This window comes from Coregonus clupeaformis, chromosome 10 (assembly GCF_020615455.1).
Source record: "Coregonus clupeaformis isolate EN_2021a chromosome 10, ASM2061545v1, whole genome shotgun sequence".
Classification (NCBI taxonomy): domain Eukaryota; kingdom Metazoa; phylum Chordata; class Actinopteri; order Salmoniformes; family Salmonidae; genus Coregonus; species Coregonus clupeaformis.
This window is the reverse complement of record NC_059201.1, coordinates 32,961,195-32,982,681: the sequence shown is the minus strand read 5'-3', so window position 1 is coordinate 32,982,681 and position 21,487 is coordinate 32,961,195. Positions and strand designations below refer to the sequence as shown.

The following is a 21,487-nucleotide window of genomic DNA, read 5'->3' as shown; positions in this document are numbered from 1 at the left end:
CGCACGCCGAGCCACCGGACAGATTTGCTCAGGGATGGCTAAGGGATGCTCCACTTAACACACACACACACACACACACACACACACACACACACACACACACACACACACACACACACACACAGCAAAGAGCTCTTCCTCTGTCCTCTTCTTCCCACCACACAGCTTCACAGACAACTAGACACAAACAATGTGCTATTGTTGTGGAGACACTGAGTGAGGATGCTCATTTGATTCCCTAATTGAATATAACAATTAGAGCAAGAGTTTGGTTGATTCCTCCCTCAAGACACCATCTAATTATGCCTGAGCACATTGTTTGAGGGCTTAAATGGGTGCCTCATTCTCAAATGGAGCCTTTCCAATGGGGGAAAACAGTCAATCAACACCTCATCATTACTGTTCTTGGCAGCTCAACAAATAACAATATATACTGAACAAAAATATAAACGCAACATGTAAAGTGTTGGTCCCATGTTTCATGAGGCGAAATAAAAGATCCCAGAAATGTTCCATATGCACAAAAAGCTTATTTCTCTTTTGGTCACAAAATTGTTTACATCCCTGTTAGTGAGCATTTCTCCTTTGCCAAGATAATCCATCTACCTGACAGGTGTGGCATATCAAGAAGCTGATTAACCGCTTAAGGAACGGACACTTAATATAATATTGCAGTTTAGGCGCAATTTATATTTTGTCCACTAGACAGAAGCAGTGTGTGCAAAGTTTCAGATTGAGTGAAGCATTGCAATTCTGGACTATTTTGTATCAAGTCTGCCCAAAAGTGCCGAATTGGTCAATTGATACATTTTCAAGTACATAACTATAGAGAACATACAAAAATGATATGGAAATACAAAATGTAAGTTTACACACTCCCAGGAATGTCATACATGATGGATCATTAGCTTATACACTAACTTTCACACATCTAGATGGCCGGGCGGGGTGGGTGTGGAGCCAGAGACAGCAGGGATTCAAACAGTAGAACCCAGTTCCTACATTTGAATATAAAAATGTATTTTATCATACAAAAGTACGCTACATTTTATCTCTGGGACCATTAGGATGACAAACAAGAGCAAGATTACTGAATGTAAGTACATTATTTACCTTCAGAGGTGAATGTATCAAATCAAAATTTTATTTGTCACATACATGCGTTTAGCAGATGTTATAGCGGGTGTAGCGAAATGCTTGTGCTTCTAGCTCCGACAGTGCAGTAATATCTAACAATTTCACAACATATACCCAATACACACAAAAAAGTAAGGAATGGGATTTAAGAATATATACATATATGGACAAGCAAGAGCGGCATGGACTAAGATACAGTATAATATTATAGAATAGAATGCAGTATATACATATGAGATGAGTAGTGCAAGATATGTAAACATTATTAAAGTGACTAGTGTTCCATTTCTTAAAGTGGCCAGTGATTTCAATAGGCAGCAGCAGCCTCTAATGTGCTAGTGATGGCTATTTAACAGTCTGAAGGCCTTGAGATAGAAGCTGTTTTTCATTCTCTTGGTCCCAGCTTTGATGCACCTGTACTGACCTCGTCTTCTGGATGATAGCGGGGTGAACAGGCAGTGGCTCGGGTGGTTGATGTCCTTGATGATCTTTTTGGCCTTCCTGTGACATCGGGTGCTGTATGTGTCTTGGAGGGCGGGTAGTTTACCCCCGGTAATGCATTTGGCAGACCGCACCACCCTCTGGAGAGCCCTGCGGTTGTGGGTGGTGCAGTTGCCGTACCAGGCGGTGATACAGCTCGACAGGATGTTCTCAATTGTGCATCTGTAAAAGTTTGTGAGGGTTTTAGGTGATAAGCCACATTTCTTCAGCCTCCTGAGGTTGAAGAGGCTCTGTTGCGCCTTCTTCACCACACTGTCTGCGTGGGTGGACCATTTCAGTTTGTTGGTGATGTGTACGCCAAGGAACTTGAAGCTTTCCACCTTCTCCACTGCAGTCCCGTCGATACGGATAGGAGGGTGCAACCTCTGCTGTTTCCTGAAGTCCATGATCATCTCCTTTGTTTTGTTGATGTTGAGTGAGGTTATTTTTCCTGGCACCACACTCCCAGAGCCCTCACCTCCTCCCTGTAGGCGGTCTCGTCATTGTTGGTAATCAAGCCTACTACTGTTGTGTCGTCTGCAAACTTGATGATTGAGTTGGAGGCGTGCTTGGCCACGCAGTCATGGGTGAACAGGGAGTACAGGAGGGGGCTGAGCACGGACCCTCGTGGGGCCTCAATGTTGAGGATCAGCGAAGTGGAGATGTAGTTTCCTACCTTACCTGTGCAGTGTGATGGCAATTGCATCGTCTGTGGATCTATTGGGGCGGTAAGCAAATTGAAGTGGGTCTAGGGTGACAGGTAAGGTAGAGGTGATATGATCCTTAACTAGTCTCTCAAAGCACTTCATGATGACAGAGGTGAGTGCTACAGGGCAATAGTCATTTAGTTCAGTTACCTTTGCTTTCTTGGGTACAGGAACAATGGTGGCCCTCTTGAAGCATGTGGGAACAGCAGACTGGGAAAGGGAGAGATTGAATATGTCCATGAACACACCAGCCAGCTGGTCTGCGCATGCTCTGAGGACACGGCTAGGGATGCCGTCTGGGCCGGCAGCCTTAAAGGGTTAACATGGTTAAATGTCTTAATCACGTCGGCCATGGAGAAGGAGAGGCCACAGTCCTTGGTAGTGGGCCTCGTCAGTGGCACTGTGTTATCCTCAAAGCGGACGAAGAAGGTGTTTAGCTTGTCTGGAAGCGAGACGTTGGTGTCGGCGACGTGGATGGTTTTCTTTTTGTAGTCCGTGATTGTCTGTAGACCCTGCCACATACGTCTCGTGTCTGAGCCGTTGAATTGCGACTCCACTTTGTCTCTATACTGATGTTTTGCCAGTTTAATTGCCTTGCGGAGTGAGTAGCTACACTGTTTGTATTCTGCCATATTCCCAGTCACCTTGCCATGGTTGAATGCGGTGGTTCGCGCTTTCAGATTTGCGAGATTGCTGCCGTCTATCCACGGTTCCTGGTTAGGGTAGGTTTTAATAGTCACAGTGGGCACATCATCACCTATAGACTTCCTGATAAACTCAGTCACTGTTTCAGTGTATATGTCAAAATTATTTTCGAAGCTACCCGGAACATATCCCAGTCCACGTGATGAAAACAATCTTGAAGCGTGGATTCCGATTTGTCAGACCAGCGTTGAATAGTCCTTAGCATGGGTACTTCCTGTTTACATTTAAAAAATTTAAATTTTAGTCATTTAGCAGACGCTCTTATCCAGAGCGACTTACAGTTAGTGAGTGCATACATTATTTATTTTTCATACTGGCCCCCGTGGGAAACGAACCCACAACCCTGGCGTTGCAAACGCCATGCTCTACCAACTGAGCTACATCCCTGCCGCCCATTCTCTCCCCTACCCTGGACGACACTGGGCCAATTGTGCGCCGCCCCATGTTTGAGTTTCTGCCTATAGGAAGGGAGAAGCAAAATGGAGTCGTGGTCAGATTTGCCGAAAGGAGGGCAGGGGAGGGCCTTATAACCATCCCGGAAGTTTGAATAGCAATGGTCGAGGATTTTAGCTGCGCGAGTACAACAGTTGATATATGTTGATAGAACTTCGGCAGCCTAGTCCTCAAATTTGCTTTGTTAAAATCCCCGGCTACAATAAATGCAGCCTCAGGATATGTGGTTTCCAGTTTGCATAAGGTCCAGTGAAGTTATTTGAGGACCGTCGTGGTATCGGCTTGAGGGGGGATATACACGGCCGTGACTATAACCAAAGAAAATTCTCTTGGGAGATAATACGGTCGGCATTTGATTGTGAGATATTCTAGGTCGGGTGAACAGAAGGACTCGAGTTCCTCTATGTTACTACAATTTCACCACGAGTCGTTAATCATGAAACACACACCTCCGCCCTTCTGCTTCCCGGAGAGATATTTATTCCTGTCTGCGCGATGAACTGAGAACCCATCTGGCTGGACCGATTCTGACAGAATATGCCAAGAGAGCCATGTTTCCGTGAAACAGAGTATGTTACAGGCCTTGATGTCTCTCTGGAAAGAAATCCTTGCCCGTAGTTCGTCGACTTTGTTAACTAAAGATTGAACATTAGCGAGTAGAATACTTGGAAGCGGTGGGTGGTGTGCACGCCTCCTTAGTCGGACCAGCAGGCCGCTCCAAGTGCCTCTCTTCCGCCGGCGATGTTTTGGGTCAGCCGCTGGAATCAGTTCAGTTGCCCTGGGGAGAGCAACCAAAGGATCTGCTTCGGGAAAGTCGTATTCCTGGTCGTAATGCTGGTGAGTTACCGCCGCTCTGATATCCAATAGTTTTTCCCGGCTGTATGTAATGATGCAAAACACTTTCTGAGCTAATAATGTAGTTGCCGTGATAAGTTTTTTGATGCTATGCACTCTCCTCAAACAATAGCATGGTAGTTTTTCCACTGTAATAGCTACTGTAAATTGGACAGTGCATTTAGATTAACAGGAATTTAAGCTTTCTGCCTATATAAGACATTTCTACGTCCTGGAAAGTTTAATGTTACTTACAACAGTCATGCTAATCACATTAGCACACGTTAGCTCAACCGTCCCGTATAAGGGACACCCGATCCCGTAGATGTTAAACAGCATGATCATTACACAGGTGCACCTTGTGCTGGGCCCAATAAAATACCACTCTAAAATGTGCAGTTTTGACACACAACACAATGCCACAGATGTATCAAGTTGAGGGAGCGTGCAATTGGCAGGCTGACTGCAGGAATGTCCACCAGAGCTGTTGCCAGAAAATGTCATGTTAATTTCTCTACCATAAGCTGCCTCAAACGTTGTTTTAGGGAATTTGGCAGTACGTCCAACTGGCCTCACAACCGCAGACCACGTGTAACCACGCCAGCCCAGGACCCCCACGTCGGGCTTCTTCACCTGCGGGATCGTCTGAGACCAGCCACCCGGACAGCTGATGAAACGGATTAGTATTTCTGTCTGTAATAAAACCCTTTTCTTGGGAAAAACTATTTCTGATTGGCTGGGCCTGGCTCCCCAGTGGGTGGGCCTTATTTGTGATGTGTAAACTGTTGTGGCATGGGGATACAGATAAGACCTGACATTGATACTATAGGCCTATTCTGAAGCCAGGCCATTTAAATAAAACAAACATGTGGGACACAAACTTACGGTGAGATGCAGTTAACACGGACCCCTCTGTCGATCCACTCTGTGCCAAGTGTCTGTGTCAGTTTGACCACTCCTGCCTTTGAGGTGTTGTAGGCAAGCTGCTTCTGTGGATGGGGCACTGCAGAGGGGACAAATTAAATCAAGTAGTATTGGTCCAACTACACCTGCACACTTTTTTTTGTATTTGTTTTTATCTGTATTGTTGTCTATCACTTGTTTTAAACTAAACTTAAAACTAAATAAAACACATACAGTGCCTTCAGAGAGTATTTATACACCTTGACTTATTCCACACAGGCTGAATAAAAAAAAAAAAAATCCTCACCCATCTACACACAATACCCCATAATGACAAAGTAAAAACATGTTTTTAGAAATGTTAGCAAATTTATTTACATAAGTATTCACACCCTTATGCTATGACACTCCACATTTTGCTCAGGTGCATCCAATTTCCTTTGATCATCCTTGATATGTCACTACAACTTGGAGTCCACCTGTGGCCAATTCAATTGTTTGGACATGATTTAGAAATGAACACACCTGTCTATATAAGATCCCACAGTTGGCAGTATACACAATAAATACAAAAAGGTATGTGGACATCCCGTCAAATTAATGGATTCGGCTATTTCAGCCACACCCGTTGCTGAAAGGTCTATAAAATCGAGCTCACGGCCATGCAATCTCCATAGACAAACATTTGCAATAGACAGGCCTTACTGAAGAGCTCAGTGACTTTCAACGTGGCACCGTCATAGAATGCCACCTTTCCAACAAGTCACATTTCTGCCCTGCTAGAGCTGCCCTGGTCAACTGTAAGTGCTGTTATTGTGAAGTGGAAAAGTCTAGGAGCAACAACGGCTCAGCCGCGAAGTGGTAGGCCACACAAGCTCACAGAACAGGACCACCGAGTGCTGAAGCGCGTAAAAATCGTTTGACTACCGAGTTCCAAACTGCCTCTGGAAGCAACGTCAGCACCAGAACTGTTCATCGGGAGCTTCATGAAATGGGTTTCCTGCCCCAAAGCGTAGTGCCAACTGTAAAGTTTGGTGGAGGAGGAATAATGGTCTGGGGCTGTTTTTCATGGTTCGGACAAGGCCCCTTAGTTCCAGTGAAGGGAAATCTTAATGCTACAGCATACAATGACATTCTAGATAATTATGTGCTTCCAACTTTGTGGCAACAGTTTGGGGAAGGCCCTTTCCTATTTCAGCATGACAATGCCCCTGTGCACAAAGCGAGGTCCATACAGAAATGGTTTGTCGAGATCGGTGTGGAAGAACTTGACTGGCCTGCACATGACCTCAACCCCATCGAACACCTTTGGGCTGAATTGGAACTGACTACGAGCCAGGCCTAATCACCCAACATCTGTGCCCGACCTCACTAATGCTCGTTGCTGAATGGAAGCAAGTCCCCACAGCAATGTTCCAACATCTAGTGGAAAGCCTTCCCAGAAGAGTGGAGGCTGTTATAGCAGAAAAAAGGGGGGACTAACTCCATATTAATGCCCATGATTTTGGAGTGAGATGTAAGACGAGAATGTTTCCACATACTTTCGGTCATGAAGTGTATGTCGAAGCAGAAACTATACCATGAAGTCTAAGGAACTGTCCGTAGGTCTCCAAAATAGAATTGTGATGAGGAGCACAGTGCCTTGCAAAAGTATTCACCCCCCTTGGCATTTTCCCTACTTTGTTGCATTACAACCTGTAATTTAAATTGATTTTTATTTGGATTTCATGTAATGGACATACACAAAAGTCCAAATTGGTGAAGTGAAATGAAAAAAATGAACTATGGAAAAGTGGTGCGTGCATACAGTGGGGAAAAAAAGTATTTAGTCAGCCACCAATTGTGCAAGTTCTCCCACTTAAAAAGATGAGAGAGGCCTGTAATTTTCATCATAGGTACACGTACAGACAAAAAAATCCAGAAGATCACATTGTAGGATTTTTAATGAATTTATTTGCAAATTATGGTGGAAAATAAGTATTTGGTCAATAACAAAAGTTTCTCAATACTTTGTTATATACCCTTTGTTGGCAATGACACAGGTCAAACGTTTTCTGTAAGTCTTCACAAGGTTTTCACTCACTGTTGCTGTATTTTGGCCCATTCCTCCATGCAGATCTCCTCTAGAGCAGTGATGTTTTGGGGCTGTCGCTGGGCAACACGGACTTTCAACTCCCTCCAAAGATTTTCTATGGGGTTGAGATCTGGAGACTGGCTAGGCCACTCCAGGACCTTGAAATGCTTCTTACGAAGCCACTCATTCGTTGCCCGGGCGGTGTGTTTGGGATCATTGTCATGCTGAAAGACCCAGCCACGTTTCATCTTCAATGCCCTTGCTGATGGAAGGAGGTTTTCACTCAAAATCTCACGATACATGGCCCCATTCATTCTTTCCTTTACACGGATCAGTCGTCCTGGTCCCTTTGCAGAAAAACAGCCCCAAAGCATGATGTTTCCACCCCCATGCTTCACAGTAGGTATGGTGTTCTTTGGATGCAACTCAGCATTCTTTGTCCTCCAAACACGACAAGTTGAGTTTTTACCAAAATGTTCTATTTTGGTTTCATCTGACCATATGACATTCTCCCAATCCTCTTCTGGATCATCCAAATGCACTCTAGCAAACTTCAGACGGGTCTGGACATGTACTGGCTTAAGCAGGGGGACACGTCTGGCACTGCAGGATTTGAGTCCCTGGCGGCGTAGTGTGTTACTGATGGTAGGCTTTGTTACTTTGGTCCCAGCTCTCTGCAGGTCATTCACTAGGTCCCCCCGTGTGGTTCTGGGATTTTTGCTCACCGTTCTTGTGATCATTTTGACCCCACGGGGTGAGATCTTGCGTGGAGCCCCAGATCGAGGGAGATTATCAGTGGTCTTGTATGTCTTCCATTTCCTAATAATTGCTCCCACAGTTGATTTCTTCAAACCAAGCTGTTTACCTATTGCAGATTCAGTCTTCCCAGCCTGGTGCAGGTCTACAATTTTGTTTCTGGTGTCCTTTGACAGCTCTTTGGTCTTGGCCATAGTGGAGTTTGGAGTGTGACTGTTTGAGGTTGTGGACAGGTGTCTTTTATACTGATAACAAGTTCAAACAGGTGCCATTAATACAGGTAACGAGTGGAAGATAGAGGAGCCTCTTAAAGATGAAGTTACAGGTCTGTGAGAGCCAGAAATCTTGCTTGTTTGTAGGTGACCAAATACTTATTTTCCACCATAATTTGCAAATAAATTCATTAAAAATCCTACAATGTGATTTTCTGGATTTCTTTCTTCTCAATTTGTCTGTCATAGTTGACGTGTACCTATGATGAAAATTACAGGCCTCTCATCTTTTTAAGTGGGAGAACTTGCACAATTGGTGGCTGACTAAATACTTTTTTCCCCCACTGTATGTATTCACCCCCTTTGCTATGAAGCCCCTAAATAAGATCTGGTGCAACCAATTACCTTCAGAAGTCACATAATTAGTTAAATAAAGTCCACCTGTGTGCAATCTAAGTGTCACATGATCTCAGTATATATATATATATATATATCTCACACACACCTGTTCTGAAAGGCCCCAGAGTCTGCAACACCACTAAATGAAGACCAAGGAGCTCTCCAAACAGGTCAGGGACAAAGTTGTGGAGAAGTACAGATCAGGGTTGGGTTATAAAAAAAATATAAAAAACTTTGAACATCCCACGGAGCACCATTAAATCCATTATTTAAAAAATGGAAAGAATATGGCACCACAACAAACCTGCCAAGAGAGGGCTGCCTACCAAAACTCACAGACCAGGCTAGGAGGGCATTCATCAGAGAGGCAACAAAGAGACCAAAGATAACCCTGAAGGAGCTGCAAAGCTCCAAAGTGGAGATTGGAGTATCTGTCCATAGGACCACTTTAAGCCGTACACTCCACAGAGCTGGGCTTTACGGAAGAGTGGCAATAAAATAGCCATTGCTTTAAGAAAAAAATAAGCAAACACGTTTGGTGTTCGCCAAAAGGCATGTGAGACTCCCCAAACATATGGAAGTAGGTACTCTGGTCAGATGAGACTAAAATTGAGCTTTTTGGCCATCAAGGAAAATGCCATGTCTGGCGCAAACCCAACACCTCTCATCACCCCGAGAACACCATCCCCACAGTGAAGCATGGTGGTGGCAGCATCATGCTGTGGGGATGTTTTTCCATTGGCAGGGACTGGGAAACTGGTCAGAATTGAAGGAATGATGGATGGCGCTAAATACAGGGAAATTCTTGAGGGAAACCTGTTTTAGTCTTCCAGAGATTTGAGACTGGGACGGAGGTTCACCTTCCACCAGGACAATGAACCTAATCATACTGCTAAAGCAACACTCAAGTGGTTTAAGGGGAAACATTGAAATGTCTTGGAATGGCCTACTCAAAGCCCAGACCTCAATCCAATTGAGAATCTGTGGTATGACTTAAAGATTGCTGTACACCAGCAGAACCCATCCAACTTGAAGGAGCTGGAGCAGTTTTGCCTTGAAGAATGGGCAGAAATCCTAGTGGCTAGATGTGCCAAGCGTATAGCGACATACCCCAAGAGACTTGCAGCTGTAATTGCTGCAAAAGGTGGCTCTACAGTCGTGGTCAAAAGTTTTGAGAATGACACAAATATTAATTTTCACAAAGTCTGCTGCCTCAGTTTTTATGATGGCAATTTGCATATACTCCAGAATGTTATGAAGAGTGATCAGATGAATTGCAATTAATTGCAAAGTCCCTCTTTGCCATGAAAATGAACTTAATCCCCCAAAAACATTTCCACTGCATTTCAGTCCTGCCACAAAAGGACCAGCTGACATGTCAGTGAATCTCTCGTTAACACAGGTGAGAGTGTTGACGAGGACAAGGCTGCAGATCACTCTGTCATGCTGATTGAGTTAGAATAACAGACTGGAAGCTTTAAAAGGAGGGTGGTGCTTGAACTCATTGTTCTTCCTCTGTTAACCATGGTTACCTGCAAGGAAACATGTGCCGTCATCATTGCTTTGCACTAAAAGGGCTTCACAGGCATGGATATTGCTGCTAGTAAGATTGCACCTAAATCAACCATTTATCAGATCATCAAGAACTTCAAGGATAGAGGTTCAATTGTTGTGAAGAAGGCTTCAGGGTGTCCAAGAAAGTCCAGCAAGCGCCAGGACCGTCTCCTAAAGTTGATTCAGCTGCGGGATCGGGACACCACCAGTGCAGAGCTTGCTCAGGAATGGCAGCAGGCAGGTGTGAGTGCATCTGCAAACACAGAGAGACGAAGACTTTTGGAGGATGGCCTGGTGTCAAGAAGGGCAGCGAGAAAGCCACTTCTATCCAGAAAAAACATCAGGGACAGACTGATATTCTGCAAAAAGTACAGGGATTGGACTGCTGAGGACTGGGGTAAAGTCATTTTCTCTGATGAATCCCCTTTCCGATTGTTTGGGGCATCCGGAAAAAAGCTTGTCCGGAGAAGACAAGGTGAGCACTACCATCAGGCCTGTGTCATGCCAACAGTAAAGCATCCTGAGACCATTCATGTGTGGGGTTGCTTCTCAGCCAAGGGAGTGGGCTCACTCACAATTTTGCCTAAGAACACAGCCATGAATAAAGAATGGTACCAACACATCCTCAGAGAGCAACTTCTCCCAACCATCCAAGAACAGGTTGGTGACGAACAATGCCTTTTCCAGCATGATGGAGCACCTTGCCATAAGGCAAAAGTGATAACTAAGTGGCTCGGGGAACAAAACATCGACATGTTGGGTCCATGGCCAGGAAACTCCCCAGACCTTAATCCCATTGAGAACTTGTGGTCAATCCTCAAGAGGCGGCTGGACAAACAAAAACCCACAAATTCTGACAAACTCCAAGCATTGATTATGTAAGAATGGGCTGCCATCAGTCAGTATGTGGCCCAGAAGTTAATTGATAACATGCCAGGGCGGATTGCAGAGGTCTTGAAAAAGAAGGGTCAACACTGCAAATATTGACTATTTTTATAAACTTAATGTAATTGTCATTAAAAGCCTTTGACACTTATGGAATGCTTGTAATTATACTTCAGTATACCATAGTAACATCTGACAAAAATATCTAAAAACACTGAAGCAGCAAACTTTGTGAAGACCAATACTTGTGTCATTCTCAAAACTTTTGACCATGACTGTACAAAGTATTGACTTTGGGGGGGTGAATAGTTATGCACGATAAAGTTCAGTTTTTTTGTATTATTTCTTGTTTGTTTCACAATAACAAATATTTTGCATCTTCAAAGCGGTAGGCATGTTGTGTAAATCAAATGATACAAACCCGCAAAAAAATCAATTTTCATTCCAGGTTGTAAGGCAACAAAATAGGAAAAATGCCAAGGGGGGTGAATACTTTCACAAACCACTGTGAAGGGTATAAAACAAGTTCTAGTGTTGAAAGTTTCCAAGAGCAGTGGTCTCCATCATTGGGAAATTGAAAAAAAATATGGAACTACGCAGACTTTGCCTAGAGCTGGCCGTCTGACCAAACTGACCAAGAACCTAATGACAAAACTACAGAGTTCATTGGCTGAGATGGGAGAACCTGTCAGAAGGACAACAGTCTCTAAAGCACTTCACCAATCTGGGCTTTAAAGGCCAGACAGAAGCTACTCCTGAGAAAAATAAATCACTGCACGCCTGGAGTTTGCAAAAAGGCACGTGAAAGACAGAGCATAAGGCAAAAGATTCTGTGGTCTGAAGAGACAAAAATTTAACTGAATGCAAAGCGCTGGAGAAAACCAGGCACAGTTCATCAACTTTCTAACACCATCCCTACCCTGAAGCATGGTGGTGGCAGCATCATGCTATGGTGATGCTTTTTAGCGGCAGGGACTGGGAGACTGGTAAGGAGAGAGGAAACAATGAATGGAGCCAAATACAGGCAAATCCTTGATGAGAAGCTGCTTCAGAGTGTAAACGATTTTAGACTGGGGGAAGATTTACGTTCCAATAGGACAATGACCCAAAGCAACACTGGAATGGCTTCAGAACAAGAATGTGAAAGTCCTTGAATGGCCCAGCCAAAGCCCAGACTTAATCCCATTGGAAATCTGTGGAAAAACTTGAAGATTGCTGTTCACCGCTGCTCCCCATGTAACTTAACAGAGCTTGAGAAAATCTGCAAGGAAGAAAATCCCCAAATCCAGATGTGTAAAGCTTATACAGACATACCCGAGACAACTCAAAGTGTAATCGCCGTCAAAGTTGCTTCTACAAAGTATTGACTCAGGGGTGTGAATAATTATGTAAATTAGATATCTGTATTTCATTTTAAATAAAATGTGCTAACATTTCTCAAAACATGTTTTCACTTTGTCATTATGGGTTATTGTGTGTAGATGGGTGGGGAGAAATCTATTTAATCCATTTTGAATTCAGGCTGTAACAACAAAATGTGGAATAAGTTAAGGGGTATGAATACTTTCTGAAAGCACTGGATTTTGCAGATGTTATTGCAGGTGCAGCGAAATGCTTATGTTTCTAGCTCCAACAGTGCAGTATACCTAACAAACAGACAAAAGAACAAAGACACCAACGTCAACTGTTTTATCCCAGACCATATAAAACTGCACTCAATGTCTAAAAGACTAACCTTACCCCTCTAATAACCATGAAACACAGATTACAATATAGACGTTCTCTGAGCGTACCCCTGCATATTATTCATTCAATGCATTACTTAATTTCAATCATAACTCATCTCCCTGGTTTCTACTGCATGCTACATGAAAACACCTCCATTAGCTATTGGGGACCCCGTGGATGAAGCCATGTCAAATTAATTGCTTGTAATGTCCAGTTACGCTCTGTCTTCAGCAACAAAGGCAACACACCATTTGTTTGCCTTGACCATCACAGATGCTGCACAATGCATGGGATGCTGGGACAGCGGCTCATTTTCCTCTGGTTGATTAATCATCACAGGGAAGCCTCCAAGTTACATACAACTTTAGTAGTTACCTCGTCGCCCCTTGATCTCACTGCCAAATTGCTTCGGTCGGAACAGAGAGAATAAATATGACAGCTACAGAGCGGCAGGGGCTGGTCCTGGGGAGACAGACTGGACCAGAGATTCACTGTCCCTTGTTTGTTTAGAAAGGAAAAGAGCTGATGTGAGGAGAGAAGCGGATGGAGGATGCTTCCATGATGGAGTGAGGAGGCTGAGGAGGATGTGCAGGCCCTTGGGTAGGACCCCAGCCTAGGAGGAGAGGAGGCGCATGTGAGGAGGAGCAGAGCCCAGGGCTTACACCCAGATTGAAGGTGAAAGCCAATTTATCAGGACAGGAAACACAGCTAAAAAAGCCTAACAGCGCTAATCCTCACTGAAGACCTGATGATACAGCTCCAAAATACCATTCAAAACAGGCGTTCATCCTTCAAATAAACCTGCATTGATGTTTTCCGTCTTTAAGAGTAGTAATCCTTAGAGAGGGAGAAAGAGGCAGAAAGAGAGCACTGTCTAAAACCCTCCTTAAACATTCCCCTGCTACTTATTGCCCATTCTATGTGGGGGGAAACAAGCCCTTTTCATCAGACAGGCCTACACGTACTCAAGTCCTCAGGACAGATAGGAAGTAAAGATGGCTGAATGAGCGTAACACTGTCATGATTCCCTCTATCCTCCTCAGTCAGGTCAAATTCTTTACATCTACTCTCCAATACAGCCAAACAGCATGGAAAATAAATATTAGAGTTTGTTAGCATGTAAAAATACTTGTAATGCTCTTCCTTCTGTGTGGCCTACCATCATTCTCTTGTGATGTACAGGGGAGGGGAAAAACACATTTTATTCAGCAGATGGACAAAAAGCTGTCATTGAGCATTTTAAATGGACATTCACGGCTGCTTTTTGGTACCCTACTTGGCTAGAACAGGTCCCATCTGATTATGCATTATGACAATATTATAACAGATGTCCAGTACAATAAAGTAAATTCCTGCAGGACTTCGCATTGTGTGTGTAATTGATCAAATTTTTATGCAGGCCTCTATTTACCAGCATGGCCCTGTTTTTCAGATTGCCCCTGCAGTTGGGACTCAGGCCCATATGGTGCAGCAGTTTATTGGCGATTTGACTATATTGCTGATTAAGTGTTACTGTTCCTCTGGAGGAACCTGTAGGAGGATTTACACTGGGCTGTGAATAACTCAAATTTCACAATGCATTCTAAAAGCATCTTCTGCTGCTTAAACACAGCCCTTGACAAAGGCAGACAGGGTTGTTGCACAGGAAGCCCCTTTACATGTTGGACCTCAGGTTGCCTTCCTGGCACATCCTCCCCAGAGCTCAGGAGATGGATGTTTATTATGATGCAAAACTGCCTTGATGAGCAGCAATCACAACTAACTGTTTGCAGAGGGAGAATAATGTGGGTGGATGAATTACTATAGCATTGTCCTGAATAAACAGTTATATGGTGAAGATTAGCAGTAGTAGCAATTATACTTTTAAACAATAAGATTGCATCTGAGAAATGGGTCACCAAGTTTCCTCCTCTGTCATTTTCAGTTCACTAAAATACACTGAAATGGCAAGACCGTAGAATACCAAGCACAATGAAGTCTGTTTGCAAAATTATAGAAACAAACTGTATACAATTATGTTCTGGTGCACAAAAGCACTGTGATGAGTATTACATTACTGTACTTCTCAGTGTACTGTAGGAGACATATCAATGCAGCAACAAAGCTAATCTCATTACTCGTCACTTTATTCACAATACATGGAGATGAAAAGAAGACATTCTCCCTCTAAAACGTTGATGAAATCTAAAGGAAACATACAGGATAGATAGAATATTCACTCACCTATTAGACTGGCCATGGATGCTGTGTTAATAATCTTCCCATATCCTTGCTTCAGCATCACACGACCTGCAGCCTGAGGCAAGAATTCAGGGGGAATGGGCACATATTAGAAACATTCATCACACTTTTAGTACTGACACCCTATTTATACACTTTTCATTATTATTCATACTAACTCAAAGACCCTAACTCAAAATATCATATATTCCATGTGTATCTTACATGTCAAACATTCCCTACCCAAAACTGTTAGATATGCAACTGAAGTGCAAACTACTGTACATGTTTCCCATTTTCCAGACAGGCCTACGCCACTGGTATGATCCTCTGAGTAATGAAATAGATCACACAGGCCTATAGTAGCATGCTAGCCTAGGCAGCCGATAGTGGGCGCTAGATCTGCGCTATCAAGGATTGATGTGCCCAACCGGTAATACACTTGTGTCCTCCGTGGACCGGCTCGTACATAAAGCATCCTCCATTCAGGCTGCAAAGGCATCATTTTCCTTTTTAACTACCTTTAATGGCGGGCCGTTGAAAATAAAAACTGGAAAAATATGTGTACCATCTTAATAAAACAATTTTCCACCACCATTTTAACTTAGGATGTCGCGCACCGCATTCAGCCGGTCCACGAGGGACACGAGTGTATTACTGGCTGGGCACATCAATCCTAGATAGTGCAGATCTAGCACCCCCTACAGGCGGCCTAGGCTTACAACAGAATACAGCAGAGAAATCACACACCTGACAACACATGAAGGTCCCCCTCAAGTTGACATCAAAGGTTTGGTCCCACTCTTCCAGACTGGTGTCTTCACTGGCTGAGTTCATGTTGATCCCTGCGTTGTTGCATGCTATTTGGATCGCTCCCCATTTGGACACAATGCTGTCAATCATCCTCTCAACATCCACCGATTTGCTGATGTCAGCAGTAATCGCAATGCAATTTATCCCTGGATTAAAAAGTAGTTGCTGTTTAAAATGCAATAATAGGCAACATGTCTAGCCTTTTAAAGACTGAAGTTTGGAATTATTGATATTATCATTCATTTGTGTCTTCATATGCAAAATATGTTTAATTGAGCGGAGGGTCAGGGGACCAGAACATAATTAAAAATCATTTGTAGACTGCAAATTGACAGCAAGAAGCCCAAACAGATATAATATTTCACTAAAGCAATCATTTCAAACCTTGCTTATGTTTGTATACGATCGCATACACTGAGTGTACAAAACATTAGGAACACCTGCTCTTTCCATGACAGACTGACCAGGTGAATCCAGGTGAAAGCTATGATCCCTTATTGATGTCACTTGTTAAATCCACTTCAATCAGTGTAGATGAGGGGAGGAGACAGGTTAAATAATTTAAGCCTTGAGACATGGATTGTGTATGTGTGCCATTCAGAGGGTGAATGGGAAAGAAAATATTTAAGTGCCTTTGAACGTGGTCTGGTAGGTAGTAGGTGCCAGGCGCACCGGTTTGTGTTAAGAACTGCAACGCTGCTGGGTTTCACGCTCAACAGTTTCCCATGTGTATCAAAAATGGTCCACCACCCAAATACATCCAGCCAACTTGACAACTGTGGGAAACATTGGAGTCAACATGGGCCAGCATCCCTGTGGAACGCTTTTGACACCTTGTAGAGTCCATCCCCTGACGAATTGAGCCTGTTCTGAGGGCAAAAGCAGGGGGGCAAATAAAACTTGGGGGGCCAAATAAAATCTTGGCCCGCTAATTGGGGAACCATGATATACAGTATTTCCTTGACAGTAGAGCACCATCTGCTGGCAGTACATGGAAGGTTAATATGAAAATCCAGCATTGTAACAATCATAGTGGTGTGCTCTAATGCCAAAGCCTTACCTTTCAGTGTGAGCTCCTCTGCCACGCCCTCAGCCTTCCCTTGTTCCAGGTCTACCACAGCCACTTTGGCCCCAGCCTCTCCCAGGGCATGTGCGAACGCCCTGCCTATACCCTGGCCTGCCCCTGTCACATAGGCCACCCTGCCGTCCAGACGCATCCGGTCCAGGATCGACCTCCCGTTCAAACCCCGGAATACCTCATCGTCTGTTATCTTGCTCTGAGACAAGTCAAACACAAACGAGTTATAAGTGAGAAGGGAAAAAGTCTGTATGAACTTTTAAGCACTGTAAAGTCACCATTTGACTCATGGTAGTAACTACCGCTGTCAATGACAACAATGGTAGTGTCAGTGCTAAAAGTAAAATCTGACAAGAAAATTCCTAAGTGTGGTTCCGACTGAGGATGTCTTATGTTACCTGTGTGCCTGCACATGCTGTTGACATAGGTACTCTGCGGATGATGCTGATGCCATCTCTGAGAGGGACAATGACCTTAAAAAAGCAAACACTTCTTTATTAACACAGGAGAAAACACACAGAAAGAATCAGACAGATTACAAGCCATGTCTCTCCACTGACCTGCTCCACACGAGGATCACTCATCACAAACTGGTTAAAATCCCGAAGTGCCAGTGCGTTTTCATCAGCGGTGTCCTCTAGGTAGACCTTAGCCTTAAACAGAGAGTTATCCACACATATCACACCACTCAGCCGTAGGAGGTTATGGTCCAGAATCAACTTGTAGTAGTTGATGTAGTTGTTCTTGTCTGCGTCGATGAAGACCATGTCAAACTGCTCACCTGCCGCAGCCAATTCCTTTAAAAATAGACAATATTAAAAGAGAGCTGGACCATTCACTGTCAATTAGCTTGATATACTGATACAGTGTATAGCCTTTTACTCCTGCCAGTCATTCAATTAACAGGGGTAATGGTTGCTATATATACAGCACCAGTCAAAAGTTTGGACACACCTACTCATTCAAGGGTTTTTCTTTATATAAAAAAAAAATAATTACATTGTAGAATAATAGTGAAGACATCAAAACTATGAAATAACACACATGGAATCATGTAGCAACCAAAAAGGTGTTATATCAAAATATATTTTATATTTGAGATTCTTCAAATAGCCACTCTTTGCCTTGATAACAGCTTTGCACACTCTTGGCATTCTCTCAACCAGATTCATGAGGTAGTCACCTAGAATGCATTTCAATTAACAGGTGTGCCTTGTTAAAAGTTAATTTGTGGAATTTCTTTCCTTCTTAATGGGTTTGAGCCAATCAGTTGTGTTGTGACAAGGTAGGGGGGTATACAGAAGAAAGTCCATATTATGTCAAGAACAGCTCAAATAATCAAAGAGAAACGACAGTCCATCATTACTTTAAGACATGAAGGTCAGTCAATCCGGAAAATGTAAAGAACTTTGAAAGTATCTTCAAGTGCAGTCGCAAAAACCATCAAGCGCTATGATGAAACTGGCTCTCATGAGGACCGCAACAGGAATGGAAGAACCAGAGTTAACAATGCTGCAGAGGATAAGTTCATTAGAGTTACCAGCCTCAGAAATTGCAGCCCAAATAAATGCTTCACAGAGTTCAATTAACAGACACATCACAACATCAACTGTTCAGAGGAGACTGCGTGAATCAGGCCTTCATGGTCGAATTGCTGCAAAGAAACCACTACTAAAGGACACCAATAATAAGAAGAGACTTGCTTGTGCCAAGAAACATGAGCAAAAGACATTAGACTGGTGGAAATCTGTCCTTATTTGAGATTTTTGGAAGAGGAGATGTGATGGTGCTTTGCTGGTGACACTGTCTGTGAATTATTTAGAATTCAAGGCACACTTAACCAGCATGGCTATCACAGCATTCTGCAGCAATATGCCATCCCATCTGGTTTGGGCTTAGTGGGACTATCATTTGTTTTTCAACAGGACAATGACCCAACACACCTCCAGGCTGTCTAAGGGCTATTTTACCAAGAAGGAGAGTGATGGAGTGCTGCATCAGATGACCTGGCATCCACAATCACCCAACCTCAACCTAATTAAGATGGTTTGGGATGAGTTGGACCAGAGAGTGAAGGAAAAGCAGCCAACAAGTGCTCAGCATATGTGGGAACTCCTTCAAAACTGTTGGAAAAGCATTCCAGGTGAAGCTGGTTGAGAGAATGCCAAGAGTGTGCAAAGCTGTCATCAAGGCAAAGGGTGGCTATTTGAAGAACCTCAAATATAAAATATATTTTGATTTAACACTTTTTTGGTTACTCCATGATTCCATGTGTTATTTCATAGTTTTGATGTCTTCACTCTTATTCTATAATTTAGAAAATAGTTAAAAATAAAGAAAAACCCTGGAATGAGTAGGTGTGTCCAAACATTTGACTGGTACTGTATGTATGTATGTATGTATGTATGCATGCATGTATGTATCTACAGTGAAGGAAAAAAGTATTTGATCCCCTGCTGATTTTGTACGTTTGGCCACTGACAAAGAAATGATCAGTCCATAATTTTAATGGTAGGTTTATTTGAACAGTGAGAGACAGAATAACAACAACAAAATCCAGAAAAACACATGTCAAAAATGTTATAAATTGATTTTCATTTCAATTAGGGAAATAAGTATTTGACTCAATCAGAAAGATTTCTGGCTCCCAGGTGTCTTTTATACAGGTAACGAGCTGAGATTAGGAGCACACTCTTAAAGGGAGTGCTCCTAATCTCAGCTTGTTACCTGTATAAAAGACACCTGTCCACAGAAGCAAGCAATCAAACTCTCCACCATGGCCAAGACCAAAGAGCTCTCCAAGGATGTCAGGGACAAGATTGTAGACCTACACAAGGCTGGAATGGGCTACAAGACCATCGCCAAGCAGCTTGGTGAGAAGGTGACAACAGTTGGTGCGATTATTCGCAAATGGAAGAAACATAAAAGAACTGTCAATCTCCCTCTGCCTGGGGCTCCATGCAAGATCTCACCTCATGGAGTTGCAATGATCATGAGAACGGTGAGGAATCAGCTCAGAACTACACAGGAGGATCTTGTCAATGATCTCAAGGCAGCTGGGACCATAGTCACCAAGAAAACAATTGGTAACACACTACGCCGTGAAGGACTGAAATCCTGCAGCGCCCGCAAGGTCCCCCTGCTCAAGAAAGCACATATACATGCCCATCTGAAGTTTGCCAATGAACATCTGAATGATTCAGAGGAGAACTGGGAGGAAAGTGTTGTGGTCAGATGAGACCAAAATCGAGCTCTTTGGCATCAACTCAACTCGCCGTGTTTGGAGGAAGAGGAATGCTGCCTATGACCCCAAGAACACCATCCCCACCGTCAAATATGGAGGTGGAAACATTATGCTTTGGGAGTGTTTTTCTGCTAAGGGGACAGGACAACTTCACCGCATCAAAGGGACGATGGACAGGGCCATGTACCGTCAAATCTTGGGTGAGAACCTCCTTCCCTCAGCCAGGGCATTGAAAATGGGTCGTGGATGGGTATTCCAGCATGACAATGACCCAAAACACACGGCCAAGGCAACAAAGGAGTGGCTCAAGAAGAAGCACATCAAGGTGCTGGAGTGGCCTAGCCAGTCTCCAGACCTTAATCCCATAGAAAATCTGTGGAGGGAGCTGAAGGTTCGAGTTGCCAAACGTCAGCCTCGAAACCTTAATGACTTGAAGAAGATCTGCAAAGAGGAGTGGAACAAAATCCCTCCTGAGATGTGTGCAAACCTGGTGGCCAACTACAAGAAACGTCTGACCTCTGTGACTGCCAACAAGGGTTTTGCCACCAAGTACTAAGTCATGTTTTGCAGAGGGGTCAAATACTTATTTCCCTCATTAAAATGCAAATCAATTTCTAACATTTTTGACATGCGTTTTTCTGGATTTTTTTGTTTTTTATTCTGTCTCTCACTGTTCAAATAAACCTACCATTAAAATGATATACTGATCATTTCTTTGTCAGTGGGCAAACGTACAAAATCAGCAGGGGATCAAATACTTTTTTTCCATCACTGTATGTATGTATATATACATACATACATACATACATACATACATACATACATCTCACTGGCTATTTATTATACTCATCATATTTATTACACTAACAAATAGTTTTGTTACCATAAGTGATTTGGTTTGCATTGTATATGCATGTAACTATATGATGTGGTTATTAATCAAGTAGACCAACATGTGTAATCACTGCAGGCTAAACTTAATCAATGTAGTTACACAACATGTAGTTAGTCACCTTCAAGCTATCCATGGCAGAACCAATCTTCACCGTTATCTTCTTGCCATGTGGAGACCTGTCAAATATGGGCTTAGCAAATTCTTTAAGATATTGCTCAAGCTCACAGGCAACAAGTGAACCATCCTGGGGCAGTCCTTCAGCCATTGAGAGTGCACCATACCCTGTGAACATGCCTATCTCTAGGATCCTCTTGGCTTTACTCATGTGGACCAGCATTTTCAGAGTCTGGCCTGCCAATGAAACATCAAGACAAATATTTAGCACTTCTTAAAATATGCATCTCTCTAAC

At 43.3% G+C, this 21,487-nt stretch overlaps 1 protein-coding gene across 3 annotated transcripts in view; it reads right to left on the bottom strand.

The window, feature by feature from the left end:
- Nucleotides 1-21,487, bottom strand: part of zgc:113054 (uncharacterized protein LOC541322 homolog) — a 33,619-nt gene that overhangs the window by 2,035 nt on the left and 10,097 nt on the right. For all 3 annotated transcript variants that reach the window (XM_041887823.2, XM_041887822.2, XM_041887820.1), the window contains exons 4-10: nt 21,196-21,428; nt 17,499-17,735; nt 17,337-17,411; nt 16,921-17,137; nt 15,798-16,006; nt 15,051-15,123; nt 5,202-5,319 (exon numbers count right to left, since the gene is read on the bottom strand). In XM_041887823.2, coding sequence (XP_041743757.1) covers nt 5,202-5,319; nt 15,051-15,123; nt 15,798-16,006; nt 16,921-17,137; nt 17,337-17,411; nt 17,499-17,735; nt 21,196-21,428 — 1,162 coding nt within the window. The remainder of the gene's footprint in view (nt 1-5,201; nt 5,320-15,050; nt 15,124-15,797; nt 16,007-16,920; nt 17,138-17,336; nt 17,412-17,498; nt 17,736-21,195; nt 21,429-21,487) is intronic.